Source organism: Manacus candei, unplaced genomic scaffold (assembly GCF_025592945.1).
Source record: "Manacus candei isolate 608988 ecotype Guabito, Panama unplaced genomic scaffold, ASM2559294v1 h1tg000050l, whole genome shotgun sequence".
Lineage (NCBI taxonomy): Eukaryota > Metazoa > Chordata > Aves > Passeriformes > Pipridae > Manacus > Manacus candei.
The window spans coordinates 31,373,962-31,397,419 of NW_026138098.1; the positions used below are offsets into that span (position 1 = coordinate 31,373,962).

The window sequence follows — 23,458 nt, forward strand, 5'->3', positions numbered from 1 at the left end:
AACATGAGGTGTTACATGAGGAATGAGATTGTAGCCTGCTGTATAGAATAACACTTAAAACACTGGGTGCGATGTTGATGCCTATACTTTCATAATGCTTTCAGGTTTTAGCATCAATTTAATTCAGTCCTTGAGATATAAGTTTATCTCTTTATACGAAGAAAAAGGCTTCAGCATGGCAAAAATGAAAATAAAGAGAAGGAATGAAAACACTGAGTGGCACATCTAGAACCAGCATCATCCTGTACACAAAACCCAGCCTTCCAGAGGTGGGGATGCACCACCCACTAAAATGAACAGAATCTCTACCGATTCCTTGGCCCACAGCAAAACCTAGTGGACCTCAGCCAATCTTATTCACAGGCACTTTCAAAAGAAAACAGCAATATTTGTGCTTCATTCAACAGAAGTAAATTATACTCACAATATGGTTACATTTTCAAAACAGATGTCTGTTATTGCTTTATCCACAATGATCACCTCAGTATCAAAAACCTCAGCTCCCATTCTGAACAAACAAAAAACTGCATAGCGCTGTGATTCTGGAGAGAGCCAAAGAAAGGTTTTATTAGCCCTATTGCACAACACAGTGCTGAACACTTCCAGTAAACAAAAGTATACTAAATGGTAATCCACACCTCTAAGGAATTGCCCCCAAGTTCTTCTCACCATAAATTTTCATCATAGGATTTTATGATAATTGACCTATCAAAGCTGCTGTATAGGTAAAACAACATTCACAGAGGGAAAAAATACCTACCCCTATGAATAAAGAAAAAAAACCAGTTGAGTAATCAGGTGTAGTTTGTGCTAGCAACTTCAAAAATGTTAGTAAAAATGTAATTTTGTTTAATAAAACTAATTGTACCAAAAAAAAAACCCAACGACCTAACATTTGATCCAAAGTCTGTATCATTTTATGAATGTGCTATGTAGGATTAGACTATTTTGCCATGCTTTGCCCCTCTGACCCTATTGAAAATCAAAGTGAAATCAATGCCAGGTGACAGCTGGAACAGATTTCAGGTTAATCTCCATGACACAGCAAAATGAATGTACTTGAAGACTACCCGATAATACACTCAACACCAACAGACAACTTTCATTTAAATTTCTCACTGGAAACAGGCTGCAATATACTCTCCCAAGTGTAGAAAAGACATAGAACAATGTGTTTAATCAGAAGTTTCTCAGTTAACCATTTAATAACATTTTTTTATTGCTTCCTCTGCAATTAGTCTCTTCAGAGACTAGAGTTTAAACATAGAGAAGCACAGGACTGAACTAACTCAGCTTGCTACAACCAACTTCAAGTTATGAGCATTTACACAACAAAGAGCAAAATATGGACCTAATGAAAGGTCAAAGAAGGGGTTGAAATGAGTATGGACCTCCCCATTCAGGTCAAATTTACAGGCATAAGCAATTGCTTATCAGAGTAATTAATAATGATCTTACATACTTTCTTTATTGCTGAAGTGATCAGAGCCTTTCCACATTAATGGTATCCGAATATCTAAAGGGGGAAAAAAAAAAAGATGGGGAAATTAAGTTACAGTCAATACTGTAGATCTGTGATCAAAACAAGTTACAAAAAGTTTCTTGTTTCTTTTTCTGATGTTCTGGTGGTAACAGGACCTTCCACCCAAAGAACAGCGTAATTATTTTAAGTCTATTAGTCATTTCAAAAGAAAATTCATCGATTTGAAGTGTCATTTTTGTTTAGAAATTAAGCTAGAATAAAGAATATTTTAAATCTCATTTGAAAGTACCTAAAATAACATTTCAGAGTGGCTGTGCAACATAGTTCTGAGACGTATTCTCTGAGGCCATTATTATGCATACATGTAAACTGAAACTCTGCTTGCCTTGTGCTGGAAACTACTCATCCCACTGCAAGAGGAAAGCCTTCCTGTTTTAATGAAAAGACTGGGATACTTATATTGCAAACACCTAAGTCTTGCTTTGCTAACCACAGAGAAAATGCCACTTGTAATCACAGTCCCAGTTAGAATTGTCTTAGTCGGCATAAAAAGAGTTTGAAAATCTTTTTTTTTTTTTTACCTCAAAAACATTGTTCTACTTCAGAACCATAGCAGAGAGGCAATTACAGAACCATTATTTTAAATCATGCCTGTCATTTTAATATTAGGAAAGTATTTTCTACAATAAATTTTCCAGTTTATCTGCTCAATCCAACACAGCACTGAGTGACATTTTCCTCCAGTTCTGAGGAATCAAGTTTAGACAATGTTTCTTATTAGTCCCTTGTCAAAAGACAAATGCAGCGGTGGGGGCTTTATAAACCCAAAGTTGGATTCTGAAGTACAATGGTGCTGTTTAGAAGTACGTGCAATATATTAAGTGACACATGATGGCAGCAGTGAACAGCACAAGCTCAGTTGTCTTTTGATAAAACCCTTAAATAGTGTTATAAAGGAGCATTGCTGGCTCCAGAGTTGATCTTCATATGAGGCTGATGGAAAAATCCACATACAGTATGCTAAGATGTAAAACAGTGGTGGCATTTTGGCAACACGTTGTCATGTATTCCTACAGGGGTTTGCCCACAAAACTTCCTGTTGATTTAAGTGAAACCGCATAGTCACTCTGTCCCAGAAATTAAATGAAAAATTCAAATTTAAGTTAATTTTGATTATGAGACGTATTATTGTAAATGCTATGTCAATTCTGAAAACCTGAAATTCAGTTGTTTCTAACCATTCATGAAAACTAATGAATTTTCCAATGAACTGCCAGCAGGCAGCTTTAAACTGTCACAACTTCCTAAAAATCAATACATCACCATGTTCCGAAACTGCCTTTCACTTCTAAAGATGCATTTGCATTGTAACCATTTCTAATTATTTTTTTAATAAAGAGAATTAGTTTCATTAAAACCATTACAGAAGCCTCTCTCAAACTTTTAAAATACATATATTTATGTCTGTCATTGATAAAGCACAGAATGTCTCTTTCTAAAAAGACGGTCTTAAATTTACATAAACACATGAAAATAGTTAAAAATAAAAGCCTTTTTTCCTCTTTAATCATAGCAAACTCTGAATGACAATTTCAATGCACTCAATAGGCCTTGTTAGCAATTAGAGTACTAGATTAAAGATTACTTCTGTATGCCACTTTCAGTATCTTGTTGCTGAAAATTTTATATCTTAGTGAGAAAATCATCAGGACATAGATAGTCTATCACTTGGACAAGTTTAACACAATAATTGTACATCAGTTTTCAATTCATTCTTGGATTGAAAGAACTGTCATTTATCAAAAACAAAGATCAATTTTCACACACCTTAATTTCAGTTACCATTAGCTGTAAATCCATGTGGATGCAAATTGGATACATTCAAGCATCACATTTAATCAAATTTAAAGCCAATGATTCCTTTCTGAAATGACTGTAAACCATGATCATGTTTTTTGATCAACATTTAATATACTGTCTTGTGACAAACAAAATCGATTGATACGATAACATAAATTATGTCATTTATTCACAAGTGTGGGGGATAAGTAAAAATGATACAAGTGTGAAAATCTGGATTAAAGAACACACTCCCCACACAGTATCCAACATACTTTCTGTAGGAGCACTTTCCTCAGTAGTCCTGTAGAGCTATGCCAGAATTTTTGGTGCTGGTCACATGACTCACCTTTTTTTGGTAATAGTCTTAAGCTTCAGGCATGTACTAACCGTATATGATGTGCTAATGGATTTATAAGTGGGTGGACTACTTGATGGTGGAAATTGAGGGTTTAATAACAGGTGATCTATAGAAAAAACCTTATTTCTCATACTAAAAATAGAGTCCTTAAAAAATCTGATTTTCTAAAGATAGCAGAAGTGTATTATTATGACCACCCTAAAGTCTTCACTGCAGATAACTCTGCAAATCCAAAGGAAGGTGCAACCACAGCACAGACAAACAGATGCTTTCATCCAACTACCATAAGGAGGAAAGACAGATACACATTCTGCAAACAGCTGTGCTGGCAGAAAACATTATTGAACCATGTGCTCATCACTCTTCTTCTACTAGAAGTTACCTTGCTTAAAGATATGACAAAATATTCAGAATTAACTGAAACAGTTTCAGTAGTCAGCCCTTCTACACTATTTTATTCTTAATGAGGCAGGTCAGAGAGCACAAACAGATCTGTTAGTAAAGCTGGCAGCACAGCCACAGGAATGCTGAATGTGGTAACATCCACTACTGGCACAGGCAAACAAACTGATAAATCCACAGCACTGAAGTTTGAGAACAGGCTAGGAAACAGTGTACCAGCCCACTAGAAATCACTGTTAAATATTCTTGTCACTAGCCTGCATTGAAGCCATACCACTATACCTTTGCTATAGTCATGTAACCTGCATTACCTGAGTAACATTTGCATACTATAGTTCTGCCCTCAATTTCTTGGACATATCCTGTACTATCACTTCAAAGTCCGTGGTTGTGGGGAGAAAGAAGTTTTCAGCACACTCACACTTATTTAGCTTTGAAATGCATTCAGTGTTTAGTGGTAAACAGAAAAAAAGTCTTTCCCTCTGCGGAAGGTCCTGTAAGTAAAACAGAAATACAAGGTATGTATTTCACACACATGTGTGTGACTTTAGCACAAGTTCCCTTGAAGCACTAGGGGATTTATACCTCTGAACCACAGACGCACTTTAAAAATCCCATATTGTTTGTATAGTTTGTATTACAAGCCACTGCCCAGCCAATTAGCTCCTATAATAGAGTGACTACTCAGCCACTTACCTGATATGGCAACCTTTGCTCTGCATGCCACCCGGTCTTTTGTCCCATTTTCTGAAGACCTGGCAAAAAAGAAGAAAAGAAAAACATGATTTGAGATCTGTGCATTTAGATATCTAAAACACAACTCTTTAAACACCAAAAAGTGTCAGTCTTCATATCACAGCTCATTTCAAGTGCTTTTTTTTAAAGTTAATTTTGGTATCTCTGGTCTAAGACATGAGTCATTAGTTTCCTAAGGATAATCTAGAAGGAAGGTACACCATCAATTTTCTTAATTCCCTAGAAGATTTTACTCCAAAGTTTATATAACCTGAGTATTAAAAGACAAGTAGATTCATCTTCCGTGTCTTTTCCAGCTCCAACAGGACCAAATATCAGTTTTTCCCTTCTGTACGCATCAGCGGAGATGCAACTTAATTAATCAGTTCTATTATTGTTTAGAGAATTGCCTCCTCCTCTATTAATAGAGACTTATTATAAAACGTTGCATTTTAATTTTCCATGCAGGCAGTTTGCTGTAGACCTCAAAGTCAACCTTAAATTGAATAAAAAAAATATCTGTGGATAATGAGTAACAAGAGCGCTCTCCTCACCTCTGCCACTGCTCCTAACACCTAACCAGATAAGGAGAAATGAAAATTTCTAGCTGCTACCAGTATCATGACTTCTAGAGGCAGTTAGAACATCTTTGCAACTCACTGATTACAGACCCACACAAGAAGTAACAGGAACAACATCCATTTGAAAACCCTAGAGTGAGAAAACTCAGTCACGATTAAGCTATAACCAAATTCCAGTCTTGAACAAACACCAAAAGAAAGAACTGCAGATGGACTATCAACTATCAAAGATACAATTTAAATGATAGAGAAATAACACCATAGGATGCACCTCTTCTAACGATCTCCACTGAAAACTCCAGGGATTTCTGAAGCCCGAACTTTAAGCAGTGCATGACAGTCACAAATCAAGCAAACAATACAGTTGTTCACATACATCTCCAAATATCTCAGCCCTGTTCCAGATATATGCCATCACCATTCTGTGGTCACTGACATCAAAGACAAGGAGTTGAGTAAATCAGCATATATCCATAGTTGATATTATTCCATCACTAAAAACATAAATAGTGAACCACTATAAAGATCTTCACCTTAGTAGGCAAAAGCAATACATCCACAATAATTACAGAATACCACATGTATTACGTGCTAGTTTTCAAAATCAACTTTAAGATAGAAAGTTCTTTCCTTCAACAAATTTCTCCTATAAAACCACATTTCTGAAAGCAAAAAGTAGCAGAACTGTTCCCACAGATACAATTAACTGGAGCCAAGTGTGTATCAAAGATTTTCTATGTTAAACTGCAATATAATATTCCATTAAATTAATAACCTGAGAGCAATAGTGTCTCTGTACCATGATTCTCAACATTGCATCCAAAATATTCGATTAGGCAAAAGAATTATAACATTAATCATATAAAACACGTATACTTTAGCTCCTTCAAGAGTTATAATGTGAAAATATTTTCAACTAATTTTTCTTCCTATTCAGTGTTGTTTTTATCAGTTCGCTGTAGTTAACACAAGTGGCCAGCAGAGGGTACCAATTAACCATGATAGTTCCCTCATTAAAGGGCCCTTAGTAGCAATAAAAGGAAAAGTAGAAATACTTCTATTCTGACCTGGATAGCTTTGTTTTGTTCCTTCAGACTTGGACAGGTACCTTTCTGTATGCTAAAGGTAATCAAGAAAATATGACTATTGTATTACTTGATACTGAATTACAGTTTAGTGTCAATAATCTACCCAGAAAAATATGACTAGTATTTAATTTTCTAAAGTAAAAAGAAGATTATGGAATGGTCTTATAAAGTAACGTTTTGAGGCAGCTGTAATTTATGGTTATGTGGGGGAAAAAGAAAGAAAGAGTTTAAAGGAAGGATTTAAATCCACTTTTCTTAAACAGGCTGCTAAAAATTCACATTAAAAAAATGCCTGCTTCACACTGCTGCCTTTGCATTTGAGCTGTCATTAACTCACTGCTCTCCAGCTCTGCACGGGTCTGGCTCTCCTGCATGGCTCTGTAGCTGTGTCCTGTACGCCCGTATCCGAGCATTGCAGACCATCAGGCTCTTGACCGCACGCAGGAGCTGGTCCTTCTGGGTGCTCACTGCCAGCAGTTTGCAGATGCCCTCACGCATCCGGATCTCAAAGTCAATCTTCTCCTGGATGTCACGTTCCTAGAGGTGCAAAAAATAACAAGAGGTTAAACAAAACAACAACTAACAATATCCCTGAATTTTTAAAGGCTCTTTTTATTTCACAGTTGGGATAGAAAACTCTAGGTTTTAATTATGAGCAGCTATTGCAATGATTAGTGAATGTAACAATGACAGTTCTCTCTTCGGGGACAAAAGAGTAAAACAAGGGATGCAACAGATTCACTATATCCATTATACATGAAAATTCCAAACCAGGCAGTAAGATGAATTCACTGTAGCATCTGAAAGTTACTCGTGTCATTCACAGAAAAATAACATGGTCTTTGAGAGGCCTAACTGAACCAAACTTATAAATTAACACCCCACTTTTTGCAGTTATCCCTATTAAATAAACTTTAAACTGAGAAAAATGTCTTAAATATTTTAAATCAGAAATTCAATCTCATTACCTCTTTGGCCATCTGAAAAAGAGTGAAGAAATATGAGGGTTTTTCACTTCCGGTTGATATAAAATTCAGGCAAGAGAAGAAGCAAAAATAAAGGAGACTATTCCAATATTTGACTGTTTCAGGTCATGAACATGTTTCAGGTCAGACAACTGTGGTAGCTTCAACCCTATACAGGGATCATGACATGCACAGTTTTCATTCAAAGTATGAAATAAGCTATACTTGCCTGAAAGTCATTAGAATTCTGCATCACTGTTTTTTGAAGGAGTAGGATGTTTTTAAAGGTATTATAAAAACTTCAGGAAAGTTAGCTTTTTCCTGCCTACTTTCAGAGAAAACAAACATTTATAAATTACTTGCTACTTCAAAGAGGTCAGTCCACACCGATCCAGAAGATAATTAACGTGAAGGATCACACACAGTTTACTGTCTCCCAATGGTGTGCTTACATGCCACTGATGACTGATACAAATTTCCCTGTTATGTGGCCATTCCTGGCCAAACCAAATATTACTAGCACATGAAGAACAATGTTATCACTGTATTGCAGGGTAGCATTGCAAATAAATTGCAAGTCAGTGACTAGTGAAGCTTTGTCAACACTAAGCAAGTGTCCCAGCTACATCTGGAATTGCCAGGATCGTGTCAGTTTTCAAGTTTACAGTCTGAACCCAAAACAAGCACTTGGGCAGTGGATCTATAAGCAGTTGTCTGAAACTTGCGGTACAGTTTCTCATTTTCCTCAGGTAATAAAGGAGGTGGGTTCCTCTCACCCATGATGATAAAGACCCCAGGTTTATGCAGCCAGGCAAAGCAGGACAAATATATGTCCTATGAATCTGCCAGCATTTAAGGCAATTTAGTCACACAGTGAGAACGCAGATGATGAGTAGACACCACTATGACAGAGGAAGCTAAGGTGTACAGAACTCTCCAGAAAATAACAACTCTCAGTCAGAGACCCCATGAGAAATGCCTGGAACGCACACGGGTTACCATGACACAGGCTCTCTGGCACCCGTGGGTTGTTTTGTGGTGAATAGCTCCCAAATGTCTTATCAGAGGTGTTTTCCATAGAAGTTTTGCTAGTATTCCCTACAGTTGATATATGAAGGCCTGGAACCAGTACGGCACCATAGGCTATCCAAGTTTTCTCCCTCAGGGATTTGCTTTTTAAAGTTTCAGTCACAATCAGAGTAGTATAAAGCAGGGCACCAACACCTCTGCATCCCTAGCATCTGCTTCTCTAGCCACATTTTTTTTTCAGGACTCTTCCCAGGAAAAAAAAAAAAAAAAGAGAGCAATAAATAGCTTTTGTCAATCTTCTCTTATTCTGATTCAAATTTTACACAGTTATGAAAACCTAAGCCAGGCCTACACCTGGCCCTAAGAAATAATTACTTATTCTTTAAGCCTATGCTTATAAATCAGCTGCTACAAAGCACAGAAGAAGAAAATAGTACTCCCTCCTAATATTTCCCAGGACAGTAGCCCCTGCTCCTCTCCACATCTATCACCTGGTACATAAATATGGTGAGGAAATAAACACTCCTAGTTTGGGGCATCTGCATGTATCCATACTGGGACTTTCAGAACCATGCAAAGCATTAGTCCACGTTACATCTCACATAAAAAAATTCCAGACTAGCAGTAAATGGCTGTTGGGCCACAGCTTAAATAACCACACCATATAAATCTCATCTGAAGGAAGAACTTAGCAGCCTGATTTGGAATATATAAAGTTCTTTGTGCCTAGCAAAAATGATTGGTCAGCTTTTCTTTCTTTTCCCATTCCTTCTAAAAATACGAGCACACCATCTGGACTTGGAGGAACAACTCAGCACTGTTTTGCCATATGCTGTCTACTAATGCACTGTTTCCCTCGTGGTCTCCATCCTTCCCTACCAGCAGCAGCACAACACAGACAAGATTACTAACAGCTGCTGAAATTTTCAGCCCCATACTCAGGAACTGCCTCAGTAATACTTCCAGAAAGTGTCTTTATATTTCCCACCTAACTATACCAAGTATAAGAAATTTCAAAGGATTTCTAGTTTTACATAGGTAATTGCAGTCACAAAACAACCAAAGAATTCCAACAAGAGCTAAGAAAAATTATATGGATACTGCTGAAGGCAGGACAAATTGAAATTTTAGTTCATTTAATTGGTAACTTAATCACAGGCTTTCAGAATCTTATTCCAAGGTACACTTCTGATTTACCACCACAGTGGCTTACATCTAAACCCTGTAAGCAAGTAGCCAGGCAGTGAGTATTCTTCTAAAACAGGGGCTGTGAAGTCAAGACATCAGCTTGTGCACTTTGCAGCTCAACACCGGAATGAGCGCTTGCTGCAATTGGCAGCCACAGCTTTACAGGCGCTGCCGAGTTCAACCAATTCAGATTTGTAACTGATTCCAGGTTTAAAAAGACACAGCTCATTGACCGGAAAACCAGCGGCTGAAAGACCCAAGAGGTGGAAGGACCAGCTCCGAGCACGGGCGGAGGGTGAGCGGGGAGCTCAGCCCTGCTGTGCCGGGGCAGCCCGCGGCCGCCACGGACCCGCCCAGCTCGGGGGCAGCGCAGCTCCCGTGCCCCGAGCACCGCCCGCCACACCGACACCGACATCGACATCGTCACTACTCCCGCGGGCATCGCGGTGCGGGGTTGCGTTGCGTTGCGTTGCCCTGCCCTGCCCTGCCCTGCCCTGCCCTGCCGCTCACCAGCCCGCCCGGCCGCTCCATCCTCATCAATGTGCTCAGTCTCGTTCTCCGCCGCGCCGCCGTTCAAACCTCCCGCCCCCGGCAACGGCCGCGGCTGGACCGCCCCCGCACCGCACCGCACCGCCCCTCCCCCCGCCCCGCCCTGCCTCGCACCGCCCCTCGCACCGCCCTCCGCACCGCCCTGCCCCGCACCTCCCCGGGCAGACCCTGACCGGGACACCGCTCACGGCCCTGAGCACCCGTGTGGCTCTGCAGGGACACCCGCAGCACTGCCATTAGCGCTACGGACTGCTACTGACCGCGGCATTAACCCCGGGGTGCTGAAATGAGTGAGATATACAGTGTTGCTAACAGCTTTCTACAGAAGACAGAAGTCTCCAGGCTAACATATGCTTATTTAAAATATAAGAAAATGCAGTTAGAAGGGAAAAATTTAAAAACCTCATTGCTTGATCAGGATTTCACATAGCTGCTCTGCAGCTCTGCTTGCCCCTTGACATTTACAACTGGGGCTTAAATGCAGGAGGTTAGCCTTGATGGAAAAACAGGAACTTCTGGACCAAAGGTATGTATTCCTTGTTGCAAGGCAGAGGACAGGGAGCTCTGCTTCCCTCCAACTTGCTCAAGTGTCACCTGGAGGCAGAAGTGGCAGCAGCAGCTGTTCAGCAGTTCCTGTCTCCATCTTGGGCCACATTTCTTAGTGTAAGGAGGCATTCAGAGCTTCATTAAATACCTTCATCCTGTCCTGAGGTCCTCTGTGTACCACTGGCAAGATGCATGCCCCAGCTGGGAAGCACTACCCTAGGTTATTTATTTATAGGCACTACCTTTTTTTCCCATGTTTAGATACTCCCTTCTGTTCTTTAGGTACTGTGACTTTCCCAAAATTAGTCTTTCTGCAGTACATCCAGTGGAGAAATCCCATCAGGGAGCCAAAAGGCTTTTGCTTAATCGAAGTATGATACTTAGAGTTGTATATAAACAGCCAAGATATCTAGAAGTGAGTTTGAGGGAGACTGGAAGGAAAGTCTCCATCTAATCTTGGTGCTTCCTGTGTCCCAGCATGAACCTTGGGTTTCCATCTCTGCTGCAAAGTTCAAGATTTCAGATACATCAAGAGAAATCCATCACACAAGGGGAGAACATGAGATGCCAAATCAGAATGCCCTTTTGAATCACAGTAAGGCTTATCTCTTAAGATGTGGTCTGGTCTCCCCTGAATCAGTCAGGGATGGGATTTGAGGCTCAAAAATCTCCAAGTGATTTTCTAGGCTACAGAAAAAACTAGAAACAAGAGCACGTCATGTAGTGGAATTGAACAAAACAAGTGAAAGTCTCAAGTTAACTGAACTGCATCATCCTTGAAACAATGTTTGACCAAAGTAAGTGAGGGTACAGACTCAACAAATATCGATGGCTGAAACCCTTTGATGAGTTTGATGTAAAATCTGGGAGCAGCTGGAAATGATAACCTTACTGTAGAGATAAACAAATAAGGAAAGAATTACTGTAACTCTACCTTGCCAAAACTCACTCACCAACTCATAAGATGGTGCACTACCTCAGAAAACTAATGCAACCTGTGAAAAAGACACATCAGAACACTTCCCACACAGCACTATCTCAAGCAGTTCAGGTTAGACTCCTGGTTCAAGCCTGAAACCCACTGGTTCAATCTTTCCAGAAACACTCCCTGCCAAACTCCTGAGAACAGCACCGAAAGGGTTTTGTCAAAAACCAGAGTGGCTACACGGATGCAACAAAAATCACTGCAAAAGGACAAGTAATGCCCAAAATTATTCCAGGCAATCAGCATCTTTAAAGCCGTTTTCGCTGGTGGTGTAGATGGTTCCCAGGAATCTGTGGCAGCAGTTCAAGAATTTTAGGAGCTAATTAGCATGGTTTTGCAGTACAGTCTGCTCAGTGAATACTAACCTTAATAAAGCCCAAAAATGTGACTGCTAGCAGCATAAAGAGCCCATGCCTGCAGCCCTTACACGTTCCTGCTGACATTGACTTGAATTGGAACCCTTAAGAAAGCAGTGGGAGCTAAATGTGTAGGACTCAGCCCTAAGCAACACAAATAGTGTCTTCCCAAGCTCAGTGCATACCTGCTCTTCAGCTGCTTCAAATGTCCAGTTTTCCACTACATTAGGAAAATGTTACTGCAAAGTCTGGCTTTTCACACTCTTGTACCTGCTTCTGCTTTGGTCCCCCTTTGTATTCACTTTCTGGAGACATTCAGGTTTTTTGTTATAAAATTCAGCGGATCAGAGGCTTAATTAAAAAATTAAACGTTTCACCAGACTTCTAGCTCTGTCTTTTAAGGGAACATGAGACTGAGGCTTTAAAAGGCATTTCTGCAGGTTTTGGATGAGGCGAGATGTTCTCTCCGCACTGCAAGTCTGACTCCAACAACACTCTCCTGCTGCTGCAGCAGCACACAAAGTAACTTAAAAATGAAGAAGGCTTTGTGCCATCTATGTTATGCAGAGATCTGGGATTCAGCTAGCAACTATTATGCTCCCTAATTGAAGAGTAATTCCAGCAGACAGCAACAATCAAAAAGGAAGCATTGTAACCATGTTTTTTTTATCTCCAGAGAAGCCTCCACTGAAGGGCAAAGAAACCCAAGGCACAACCTACAAAACAAGGAAAATCCTGCACAGTCACTGCTGCTAGAGCAGAGAAGTCGTAATGGGGGCATAGGGTGAATTAAATAGGGGATCTGTATCCTGCCTTCTGGGGTTTTTAAGTGAAACATTTTTTTCAGATGAATCACACCATCTTTTCATTTGCCACTCGATTTGCATTGCAAAGCATTTGGCTTCCTTCTAGTATTAGGGAAACTGGATAGCAGAGGAAAGATCACTGTCTATCTAAATCACTGTTCTGCTCAAGTGTTAGATCAGCATATTATTTTAAATGTTAGGCCCATCATTTTGGTTTAGCAGGTACAAAATATCTACACCTACTCTTGACAGCACTGCAGTATTTTTCTTAATTTCTTAGTTCCCACAGCTTGCTACACCTACTCCTTGAATATCATCAGTGTGCCAGTAGAAATCTATTCAATTCCTCTTCAGATTTATCCTCTTCAGATTTAGCCTAAATGGAGATATATGAAGATTTGTACTGGACACATGGGAAAGAATTTGCAAAGGCTTTTTATAATTGACTTATTTAAACCGAAAAGCGAACTGTTGCCATTGATTGCCACTTACTTTGATTACTATGGTATGTGACCATTGTAGATTGCTCCAATGGGCAGAGACTGGAATTTAGGGTGTTTACCTCAATGCTTACTGGAGCCTCAGTAACTCATTTCTCCATTGCAGCCTGCTGAGGTCAGTTGAAGCCTTTCCATTCTCGTAGCTGGGCAGAAAGGCAACATGTAGACCTACAAAACAAATTAAGTATGGGTAATACCTTACTGTAATGAACTTCAGTTTCAGTTTTGATTAGATAAGGTGAACATTAATCACCTGGCCAATGACAGTGAGCTAAAGCCCAACCCCATCAAGGTGAAAGCAATGATAAGAGAAAACTTCGTGAGCTCCATCTTACCTACCTGAGCAGTGTGAAGAAGGTATCTTCTCTAGGGTAGTCATGGAGCCAGTCGTTGAAGGCATCATCCTGTAACATACAGGTGTCTAAATCAGCTAGGATGCATCATCCTTACCTTTCCTGGATAAATAGACACAGAGGCCAGAACATACTAGAATAAACTCTTACTATTTCTGGTGTTCTCAGATTAATTTTACACCGAGAGCTTTCTCATCTTCTGCTCAAGGTTTTTTAGTGTTCTGCAGTCCTCCATCCAGTGCTCCCAATGGCATGGGGGTCGCATCTCTCTATGATGCCACCAGCAAAACTTCGATGCCAGGTGCTTCAATGAACTATTTTTCAATCATTTTATGTTCCCATAGGATTTCTAAAAGAAACTGTAGAAGGCTAAAAAAGTATGAGGAATTATTTTTCCTTTTTCCAGATAAGATTCCAGAAACTGACTCCTCAAAGTATTCCTGACATCAACCAGATCTTGAAATGCCTCCAGATCGAATTACTGTAGCCTTTTTAAGTCACCATGTATGAGATAAATGCAATCAAAATACTTTTCATAACAGAAATTGTAAGTTACAAAAAATCCACCCCCATATGAATTTGGAAAACAGTTTCTGAGATCAAACCTGAAAACCTTAAAAATCAAATTAAACACTGCATGACTTTGAACTGCAATTTGATCATCCTCTAGGTCTTAAAGTTGCTCCTGCACAAGACAGGTGATGAAGGGTGGTTGACTGAGGTAGACCAGTCACATGTGTTCCTGTGTCTCTGCTTGAGAGAACTGGGGCACTGGTTTTGAAGCCAATTCACGTGATTCCCACACAGGTACAGAATCAACCCCATCAGAAGTATCCTGTTGGACAAGGATCCTCACTGGTGACTGACAGCTTCACTAGAAACCTTTCTCCAGCTGAGAAGACAATGTACACGCACAGTGTCTAACAAAGCATGAGTTTTTGCAGCCTTTCCCTAAGCTTAGAAATTTATATGGTCTCTCTTTTCAATTCTACTTCGTATCTCAACAGCTGTTGAATGAATGAAATTATCTTTAGTTCCTTTCAAAATCAAAGCTGGTTGAAATTGGCTGCTTGGATCCACTGCTAATAGGAGGACATTTATACAGACAAAGAAATTATGGTCATGCAAAGATGATACTGCTATGGAAACGCAGAGAGGTCCTTTCAGCTGCTCCATATTAAGGGGATGTTCAGTACAAGAAGATTCTCCTAGAGATTCTACAGCGTCACTCCCATGGCATGCTTTTGACTAGGATTCCTCTGTTGAGTGAAGACTCCTGCTTTGGTTTCTTGTGCATTACTGCAGGTGGTGTTTGCTGTCTCTATCTGAGACAGCTGCATCCAGCTGTCTCTATCTGAGACAGCTGCATCCAGCTGTTTGCTGGGCAGCGAGCTGCTGGAGTCACCAGTTTGTGTCATGGGAGAATCTAACTGGGCATTCTTTATTTTCCAGTTTCAGGATCAGGTCTGTTATGATTTTCCCCAATTGATATTGCACAGGCAAGTTAAAAGTCACTGGGTCATTTAAATGGATTTCCATTTTGAATTTGAAAGGGGGAATAAGTGCACTGAGGATATCATAGATCTAAAGATAGACTCCCATATGGGAAAATAATGACAGAAAATCACCTTCCTTTTGATAGGCAGAGGACTACCGTGTATTGCTTGGAGAGCAGATGCAGGCCCACTTCTTGCAACAATCTCCCAGGAAAAAGGAGTAATTCTCCAAGTTGGCTCTGGGATTGACTTTTTTATTGTTTTTATTTTTTTTTTTTGTCTGGAGGTAGATACAGGTTGAGTATCTGCAGATTGTCTCTGTTTTTCCCACACAATTTAGAATATCTCTGCAGAAAACAATACTTGGCAAACAGACTCTGCCTGAAGTGAGTTTGTAGTCTGGTCTGATTTTTTCCAAGTACTGGAATGTAGGTGTCTAGGGAGAGAAACATGGCACTGCAACGTGCTCTGAAGGCCAAGCAACATAAGCTGCCCTCTGTGCAGCCACAGGCACTCAAGCTCCCCCTGCACTGCAGCATTGATGAGGAAGAAAATTGTGATTGTCCCTTACCAAGGCACATCTTGGGGTGACAGCTGTTGTCCCAGGTAACTGAGGCACAATAGCCCAGTGGACTAGTGAATCCATTTCTTTGCATTTCACACACTTTTTGGATTGTTTTGTTCCTGCCTCAGGGAGGATTTTCGAAGGGGCACGGGTAGAGATCTATACTTCACTGCAAAATCTCACTTTGCCCCAAGAAATGTTCCTCGTCAGTAAGAGATTGGCTTGTCTCAATAGTTTTCCCCGTTACACTTGGGGCTATAACCATCTGCAGCTCTGCAGTTTTTCCTGCCTTGCCACAGAGCTGCAGTTTTTCTGCATTTTTCTAAGTCCTGAGTTGGGTTCCTCTGGATCCCTTTGCCCACCCACGGCGTGGGGCAGCCCAGTTCTAGTTCCGTCTCCATCTGAGGAACCATTCCAACGTCTTGAAGGATAGGGAAAGGGAACTCCAGCATCAGGGGTTTCTTCAGGCCCTGAGCTTGGAGGGGAGAGGTGCCCTCCCCTCCCCCCACGCACGTGGTTCCATGGCCAGCATGGAGACAGCACACGGGGTGTGGAGAGGAGGCAAGAGAGAGTTTATTGTTGGGGGGGTTACATTTATAGGGTTTAGGAGGATTCACAAAGTAACCAATTAGAAGTCTCAAGGGGCTTACAGGAACACCCAATCACAGGAAGGGGTTATCAAGGTCCAATGAGAACACCTCAGGACACCTTCGCAGGACATTCCTGAGATAACACTACCGTGGGGGGTCTTCAGAAGAAGAAACACGTGTTTGCAAAGAGACCACAAAAAACCATTTTAAGACATGTTTAAACAACAGTTTTCCCATATAATGCAGGTTTAGTGCCACAGGTTCCAACTGCATAAACAGACATTTGTCGTATGGATCAGGCCAAGGAAGAGCAAGCCAAAGAAAGAAGGCAAATGTTATTTCATGAAAATATAACAGTAAAAACCAAATAACATCTCAATACTATCAATATAGTTATTGATATGTGCAACATAATAACCATTTGTGGTTGGAAATTTCTATCCGAGGTTTTAAAACCTCTGGCCCGTAAGGGAAATCTGGCTTGCAAATTATGTCCTGTTTCTTACAGATATAGATACTGAAAAAATAGTGAGCAGTTTATCCACTCAAGTGCTTGAATAAATACATCCACAGGGATAAGAGGATTTAAATTTTTTAGATCTGACAGTTAATTTTCCATTCTGAGCATCCCTAGTCCCTGTGTCTCCACCAAACTTCTCCCTAAATCCAATCTCTGCCCCTGTGTGGAGTGCAATACCTCTGTGAAATAACTTGCTTCCATGAAACCTCAGAAGAGCCATATTGTAACAAAAACTATTTGCCACGGCACAGCAGATTCTGGGACCCCATTAGAGTGGTAAGGCTGTTCCTAGGAATAACCTCAGTGTCACAGACAACAGTTTTTATACAGGTGATGATTTTTTGCTGAATCATTGCAGAGTTGGATTGAAGTTGTCCACATGTACGAGGAACTAAAATATTGTTTTATAAGGTGGAAAGATCTAAGGAGAGAAACTTACTGCAAAAGACACTATGTCCTGGGAACGCCCCCCAGCTGAGGTGATGGGCCACACACCTTCTCTTCAAGCTCACCATGGCTTCACAGAGGAAAACCAATCCAGCTACTTCTTCCCTTGCTCCAGTTCCCCTTGAAGTCAAACCATGGGAGAGGATGGAATTGGGTTGTACCTGTGCTCTCCTCAATGTGAGACGGAAACATTTCTTGCAAATGATAGTATTTTTTCACCTAATAATATGACCCATTTTTACTCACCATTATGAAAAATCAGGGGTTGAGTAGCAAATATAAGTAACTGTATTTTACCTGAAGTTGGTTTGTCAGAGATTTCTGTCATTCTTCTAATCATCTTACAGCTTGTAATGAGCTGAGACAACACTTCATGTCATCATTAGCATTTTAAATAATGAATTATGGTAACAACAAATAGCACCTCATGTTTTACAGACAATTTTATCTAGAAGAATAAAAATAACTAGTTCTGCCTGGGTGCATGCATGACTTACACACGAGTACATATTTATTTTCTTATTCTAAAAATCAAATTCAGTTCTAGGAAGTAATTTTTAGCACTTGACTCTAACGATGTGTTTGTCATGGCTAGGCTTCACGAACGAAGATTTGGGAAGGCTCTATCCACATTTGCTACAGGCACGCTGGTGGCTTATGAGGCCAATACGTGACAGACATGTCCGATTGCAAAAGGCACAGCAGAAAGACTCCTTAGATGGTGTATTCTGCAATACACGGTTCTTTCTGCGTTGCCTTTTCTCCTCGAGAGTGATCCTGCGTGTGTTCTCAAAGGAGACAGCAGCATTATAGATGGTGTGTCTCCAGGCCTCCCGATTTGAGGCCAGAGTAGACCAGTTATGGTGATCAATATGGCCAAGGCTGAGATGTTGTTTCAGGGAGTCCTTGTATCTTTTCTTCGGGGCTCCTCTCATGCGGCAGCCAGTGGCAAGTTCACCATAGAGCAGGAGGCGGTGGTCCTTCATCCTTGAGACGTGCCCTGCCCAACGCAGCTGTGTTCTCAACAACATGGCCTTTATACTTGCAACAGCTGCTTGCTCTAGAACAGATGTATTGGTCACATAATCTGACCAGTGGATGTTTAGGACTGTACAGAGGCAGCGTTGATGGAAGCATTCTAGGAGACGCAGGTGGTGGCGGTAGATGACCCATGATTCAGAACCATACAAGAGAGTAGACAACACTATGGCTCTGTAAACACTTATCTTGGTACTTTTCTTCAAGTGTTTATTACGCCATACTCTTTTGTGGAGTTTTCCAAAAGCACTATATGCCTTTGCTAACCTGTTGTCTATCTCTCCGTCAATCTTGCCATCTGAGGAGATGAGGCTACCAAGGTAATTAAACTGTTGGACTGATTTGAGCTCTGATTGGACAATGGTGATGTGGGGATGATGGGGAACTTCCTGAGGTGCAGGTTGATGGAGGACCTCTGTCTTCTTTAAGCTGACTTCCAGCCCAAAGAGCTCAGCAGCATCTGCAAAGCAGGATGTTAAATGCTGCAGGGCTGCTTCTGTGTGGGCAACAAGGGCGGCGTCTTCAGCATAAAGCAGCTCCCGGACAAGATGGTTTAAGGTCTTGGTGTGGCCTTCAGTCGCCTTAGACTGAATAGACTTCCATCAGTACGGTACCGAATGTAAATACCGTCCTGATCATTGACATCTGCTGTGGCCCTTTGGAGCATCATGCTAAAGAAGACTGTGAATAGGGTAGGAGCGAGAACGCAGCCTTGTTTCACACCATTCTTAATTAAAAAGGGCTCAGAAAGTGTGTTGCCATATCTGACTTGGCCGTGCTGATCCTCATGGAGTGAGATGATCATTTTAAGGAATTTGGAGGGACAACCTAAACGTTCCAAAATCTGCCACAGACCTTTTCTGCTCACAGTATCAAAAGCCTTGTTGAGGTTGACAAAGGTTACATAGAGACCTTTGTTCTGTTCCCTACACTTCTCTTGCAGTTGTCTGAGGACAAATACCATGTCTGTGGTGCTCCTGTTGGCTCTGAAACCACACTGGCTTTCAGGTAGGATTCCTTCTGCTATAGTGGGTATTAGTCTGTTCAAGAGTATTCTTGCCAGGATTTTGCCAGCAATGGAGAGCAGAGTAATACCACGATAGTTTGAGCAATCTGATTTAATTCCTTTCTTCTTATACAAAGTGATGATGACTGCATCACGTAGGTCTGATGGTAGTTCACCGAGCTCCCAACAGCGCACCACAAACTCGTGAAATTTGGTGTGGAGCGCAAGGCCCCCATGTTTCCAGACTTCAGGTGGAATTCCATCGACCCCAGCTGCCTTGCCAATTTTCACCTGCTGTATGGCCTTGAGGGTTTCTCCTAAAGTGAGGGCAGTATTCAATTCATACTTTACTGGTTGTTGTGTGATGGACTGAATTGCTGAGTCTTGGACTACATGGTTGGTACTGAAAAGAGTCTGAAAGTGTTCAGACCATCCATTCAGAATGGAGGTTTTATCTGTTAGAAGGGTTTGACCATCAGCGCTGAGGGCTTTGAACCTGGTATGTAGGCCCGTATGCTGTTTTCAAGGCCTCATAGAAACCTTTGTGATCACCTGTATCTGCGCATAATTGAGTTTTTTCAGCTAGATCGATCCACCACTTGTTCTGGATGTCACGGAGTTTCTGTTGGAGCTTGCTGCATGCAAGACGAAAGGCTGTTTTTCTTGCGTGACAGGTTGGCAGTGCAAGGTGTGCTTGGTGGGCAGTTCTCTTCTTCCTCAACAAGTCTTGGATTTCTTGGTTGTTTTCGTCAAACCAGTCCTTGTTCTTCTTGAGGGAGAACCCTAAGGATTCTTCGGAGGATTGCAGGATGCTGTTTTTAATATGGTGCCAAATTGTTTCAGGAGAGGAGTCTGCAGAATCTGTGGGATGGTTTTCAAGCCAAGTTTGAAGGTTTGCCAGGAATCTGTCTCTAACTGTGGCTGATTGGAGATTGTTAACTTGGAGTCTTCTCCTTGGGATATTGCTCCTTTTAGGTTTGAATTTGAGATTGAAGTTGAGTTTGCAGCGCACAAGCCGATGGTCTGTTTGGCATTCTGCACTAGGCATCACGCGGGTGTGGTGGACATCGCGAACATCTCTCCATCGCACCAGGATATAATCGATGAGGTGCCAATGCTTAGATCTGGGGTGCATCCAGGTTGTCTTCAGGCTATCTTTCTGCTGAAAGATAGTATTCGTGATGGTGAGCTGTTGCTCTGCACAGAATTCTAGCAGAAGGTGACCATTATCGTTGCAGTTTCCAACACCGTGCTTGCCTAATATTCCTTTCCAGGTTTCAAAATTTTTACCTACTCTGGCATTGAAATCACCAAGGATAATGATCTTATCATCTGCAGGCACCTTTTGGGTAAGGCGGCGCAGGTCAGCGTAAAATTTATCTTTTTCGGCAGGGTCAGCTTGGAGAGTTGGGGCATATATACTAAAGACGACAAGGTGTTGTTTGTTGTGGAGTGGAAGGCGTAGGGAGATAATGCGGTCAGAGTGACCTGTCGGCAGACTTTCAAGTTTGGGAAGAATAGAGTTTTTGATCATGAAGCCGACACCTGAGGGATGTTTTTCGGTTCTGGGCTTACCTGACCAAAAGAGGGTGTAACCGGCACCATGTTCTCTGAGACTGCCTTCCTCGTGAAGGCAAATTTCACTGAGAACAGCTATGTCGATGTTAAGACGAACCAGTTCATGGGCAATTAGGGCAGAACATCGCTCAGGACGTCCGCCATCCGCAGAATCGAGCATGGTTCTGATGTTCCAACATGCTAGAGTTAATTTAGGTACACCTTTGGAGGCAGGTGCATGCCTTTGTCTTTTGATCTTTGTGCAACCGCATTGGAAGAAGATGCCCGTTGGCCTGCGGTTAACCAACTGGGTGAAAGTGGAGATGAGCTTTGTTTAGGCCACCTTTTCTAGGCCCCTCTCCGAGTGGAGCAAGCAGTGCTGTCCTTGGAAAGGCTGCTTGGTCGTTCAGGGCACTGCCCCAAGAGACTGTCATCTCCGGTCAGTCTCAAATGACCAATATCCTGAACCGCCTGCATGCAGGGTTGGGTCTGCGGCTGCCAGTGCACCTTTCACCTACCGTTTTGACCCTTGCCCATCGCTACAGGACTTTTTGCATGTGGGTAAAGCCTTCAAGCCTGCACAATGGATTTTTTAGGTGAGATGCAGTATGGGCGGAACTGAACCCACCCTTTAATCCTGAGGTTCATCTGCCAGGGCCGAGTGAGCTTGGACAGTGGCAGTGAGGCCCTCAGGACGTAGGTTTGATTAGAGTGACCTCTTAGATGGATGGCCTTACAGGGTTAAACAAGCTCCATCTGCCCGGGTTTGGGATTAGAGTTGTCCTTCTCCTAGGATGACTGCCAGAAGGCTAACGAGCTCATCCTGCCCACGGATGTATTGTACCTGACCCTGCTGTTTTGACCTGTCTGGCATGGGCGACCCTACCGAAGGCATGTACCATCGCCAGCATAGCTCGTAACCACACAGGGGCACACAGGCTATGTTCCTGTTGGAAGGGTTTGGGAAGTCTTTCATTTCCTACTTTATTGTCACCTATTTATATGCAAACATAAGAAGATCCCCAGGAACAACCCTTTGTCCTGCCTGCCCGATCAGGATGTAACAGAGCAAAGCAAATATATCCAGAACATGCCGAACCTGGGCAGTAGTCACAGGTGAGCCAAAAACAAGTAGACAAACAAACTGACCAACCGTTCTGGCCTCCGTACTAATGCAAGGCTAGGGTGCCTTTCAAGGCCCCAGCTTGTCTGGGACCCCCATCACTCTAAAGGAACGCCACTATCCACTCTGACCATATCCTTCCTCCACTGAGTTACCACGTATCTACAGGTGCACTGCACACCTGTGACACTTTCTAGAGGAGTACCCCGCTCTCCCTCCTGCCAATCAGAGGACCCCATGGCCCACACTATACCTCTCCCTTCTCTTCCCCCATCCCCATTCCCCTGTACCTCCCTTCCAATCCCCTTAACTCCCCTCCCCCTTCCCTGTCCCCCCCAAACCTGGAACGGCAAACCTCTGCAGGCTCCGAAGCTGCTCTCTCCTCCTCCATGGGTGTGCAGCAACTGCTGGCAGGCTCCTGCACTCTCTATCTCCCCTCTCCTGTTGTGGCCATCCCTGGGTCCTGAATCGTGCGTGCAGGCGCCGGTGGGGGCTCCCGGGGGACTCCCAAACGACCCAGGACCCCACCACACACACGCAGCCAGACTGGGACACACCACTCACAAGCAGCGTGCGGGGAGGGCACCCGAAAATCCGGGACCCCACCACTCCCCTCTGCCGCCGGGGGGGAGCTCCCGGGGGACTGCCAACCAACCCTAGATCCCACCACACATACCCAGCCAGCCTGGGACAAACCACTTACAAGCAGCGTGGGGTGGGAGCACCCAGAAATCTGGGACCCCACCACTCCCCCCGCTGCCGGGGGGGGGGGTCTCCCGGGGGACCACACACACAGGACCCCACCACACACATGCAGCCAGCCTGGGACACACCACTCACAAGCAGCGGGGGGGGGGGGGGCACCTGGAAACCTGGGACCCCACCACTCACCCCAGACACCGGGGGGGGGCTCTCGGAGGACTCCCAACCGACCCAGGACCCCCCCCAAACACCCGCAGCCAGCCTGGGACACACCACTCACAAGCAGCGGGGGGGGGAGGGGAACCGGAAATCCGGGACCCAACCACTCCCCCCCGCCGCCGGGGGTGGGCTCCCGGGAGACTCCCAACCGACCCAGGACCACACCACGCACACGCAGCAAGCTTGGGACACACCACTCACAAGGAGTATGGGGGAAGTCACCCGGAAATCTGGGACCCCACCACTCACGGCCACTGCCGGGGGCAGGCTTTTGGAGGACTTCCAACCGACCCAGGACCCCACCACACACATGCAGCCAGCCTGGGACACACCACTCACAAGCAGTGGGGGGGGGGGGGGGGGGCACCACTACTCACCCGCGCTGACGGTGGGGGCTCCTGGGGGACCCCAACTGACCAAGGACCCTCA

At 43.0% G+C, this 23,458-nt stretch overlaps 1 protein-coding gene across 6 annotated transcripts in view; it reads right to left on the reverse strand.

Moving 5' to 3' along the window:
* The window catches only part of RTKN2 (rhotekin 2), a 45,254-nt gene extending 22,313 nt beyond the window's left edge, over window positions 1-22,941 (reverse strand). Inside the window, exons 1-7 of one of the 6 annotated variants that reach the window (XM_051801040.1) lie at window positions 22,464-22,941; window positions 13,753-13,817; window positions 13,406-13,581; window positions 6,827-7,026; window positions 4,782-4,840; window positions 1,463-1,516; window positions 425-542 (exon numbers count right to left, since the gene is read on the reverse strand). In XM_051801040.1, coding sequence (XP_051657000.1) covers window positions 425-542; window positions 1,463-1,516; window positions 4,782-4,840; window positions 6,827-6,987 — 392 coding nt within the window. In that variant the 5' untranslated portion in view covers window positions 6,988-7,026; window positions 13,406-13,581; window positions 13,753-13,817; window positions 22,464-22,941. Of the gene's footprint in view, window positions 1-424; window positions 543-1,462; window positions 1,517-4,781; window positions 4,841-6,826; window positions 7,027-10,181; window positions 10,244-13,405; window positions 13,582-13,752; window positions 13,835-13,916; window positions 15,103-22,449 lie in introns of those variants that run through there. The other 5 variants (XM_051801039.1, XM_051801038.1, XM_051801037.1 and 2 more) reach the window with 5 other exon arrangements.
* Window positions 22,942-23,458: the final 517 nt, after the last annotated feature.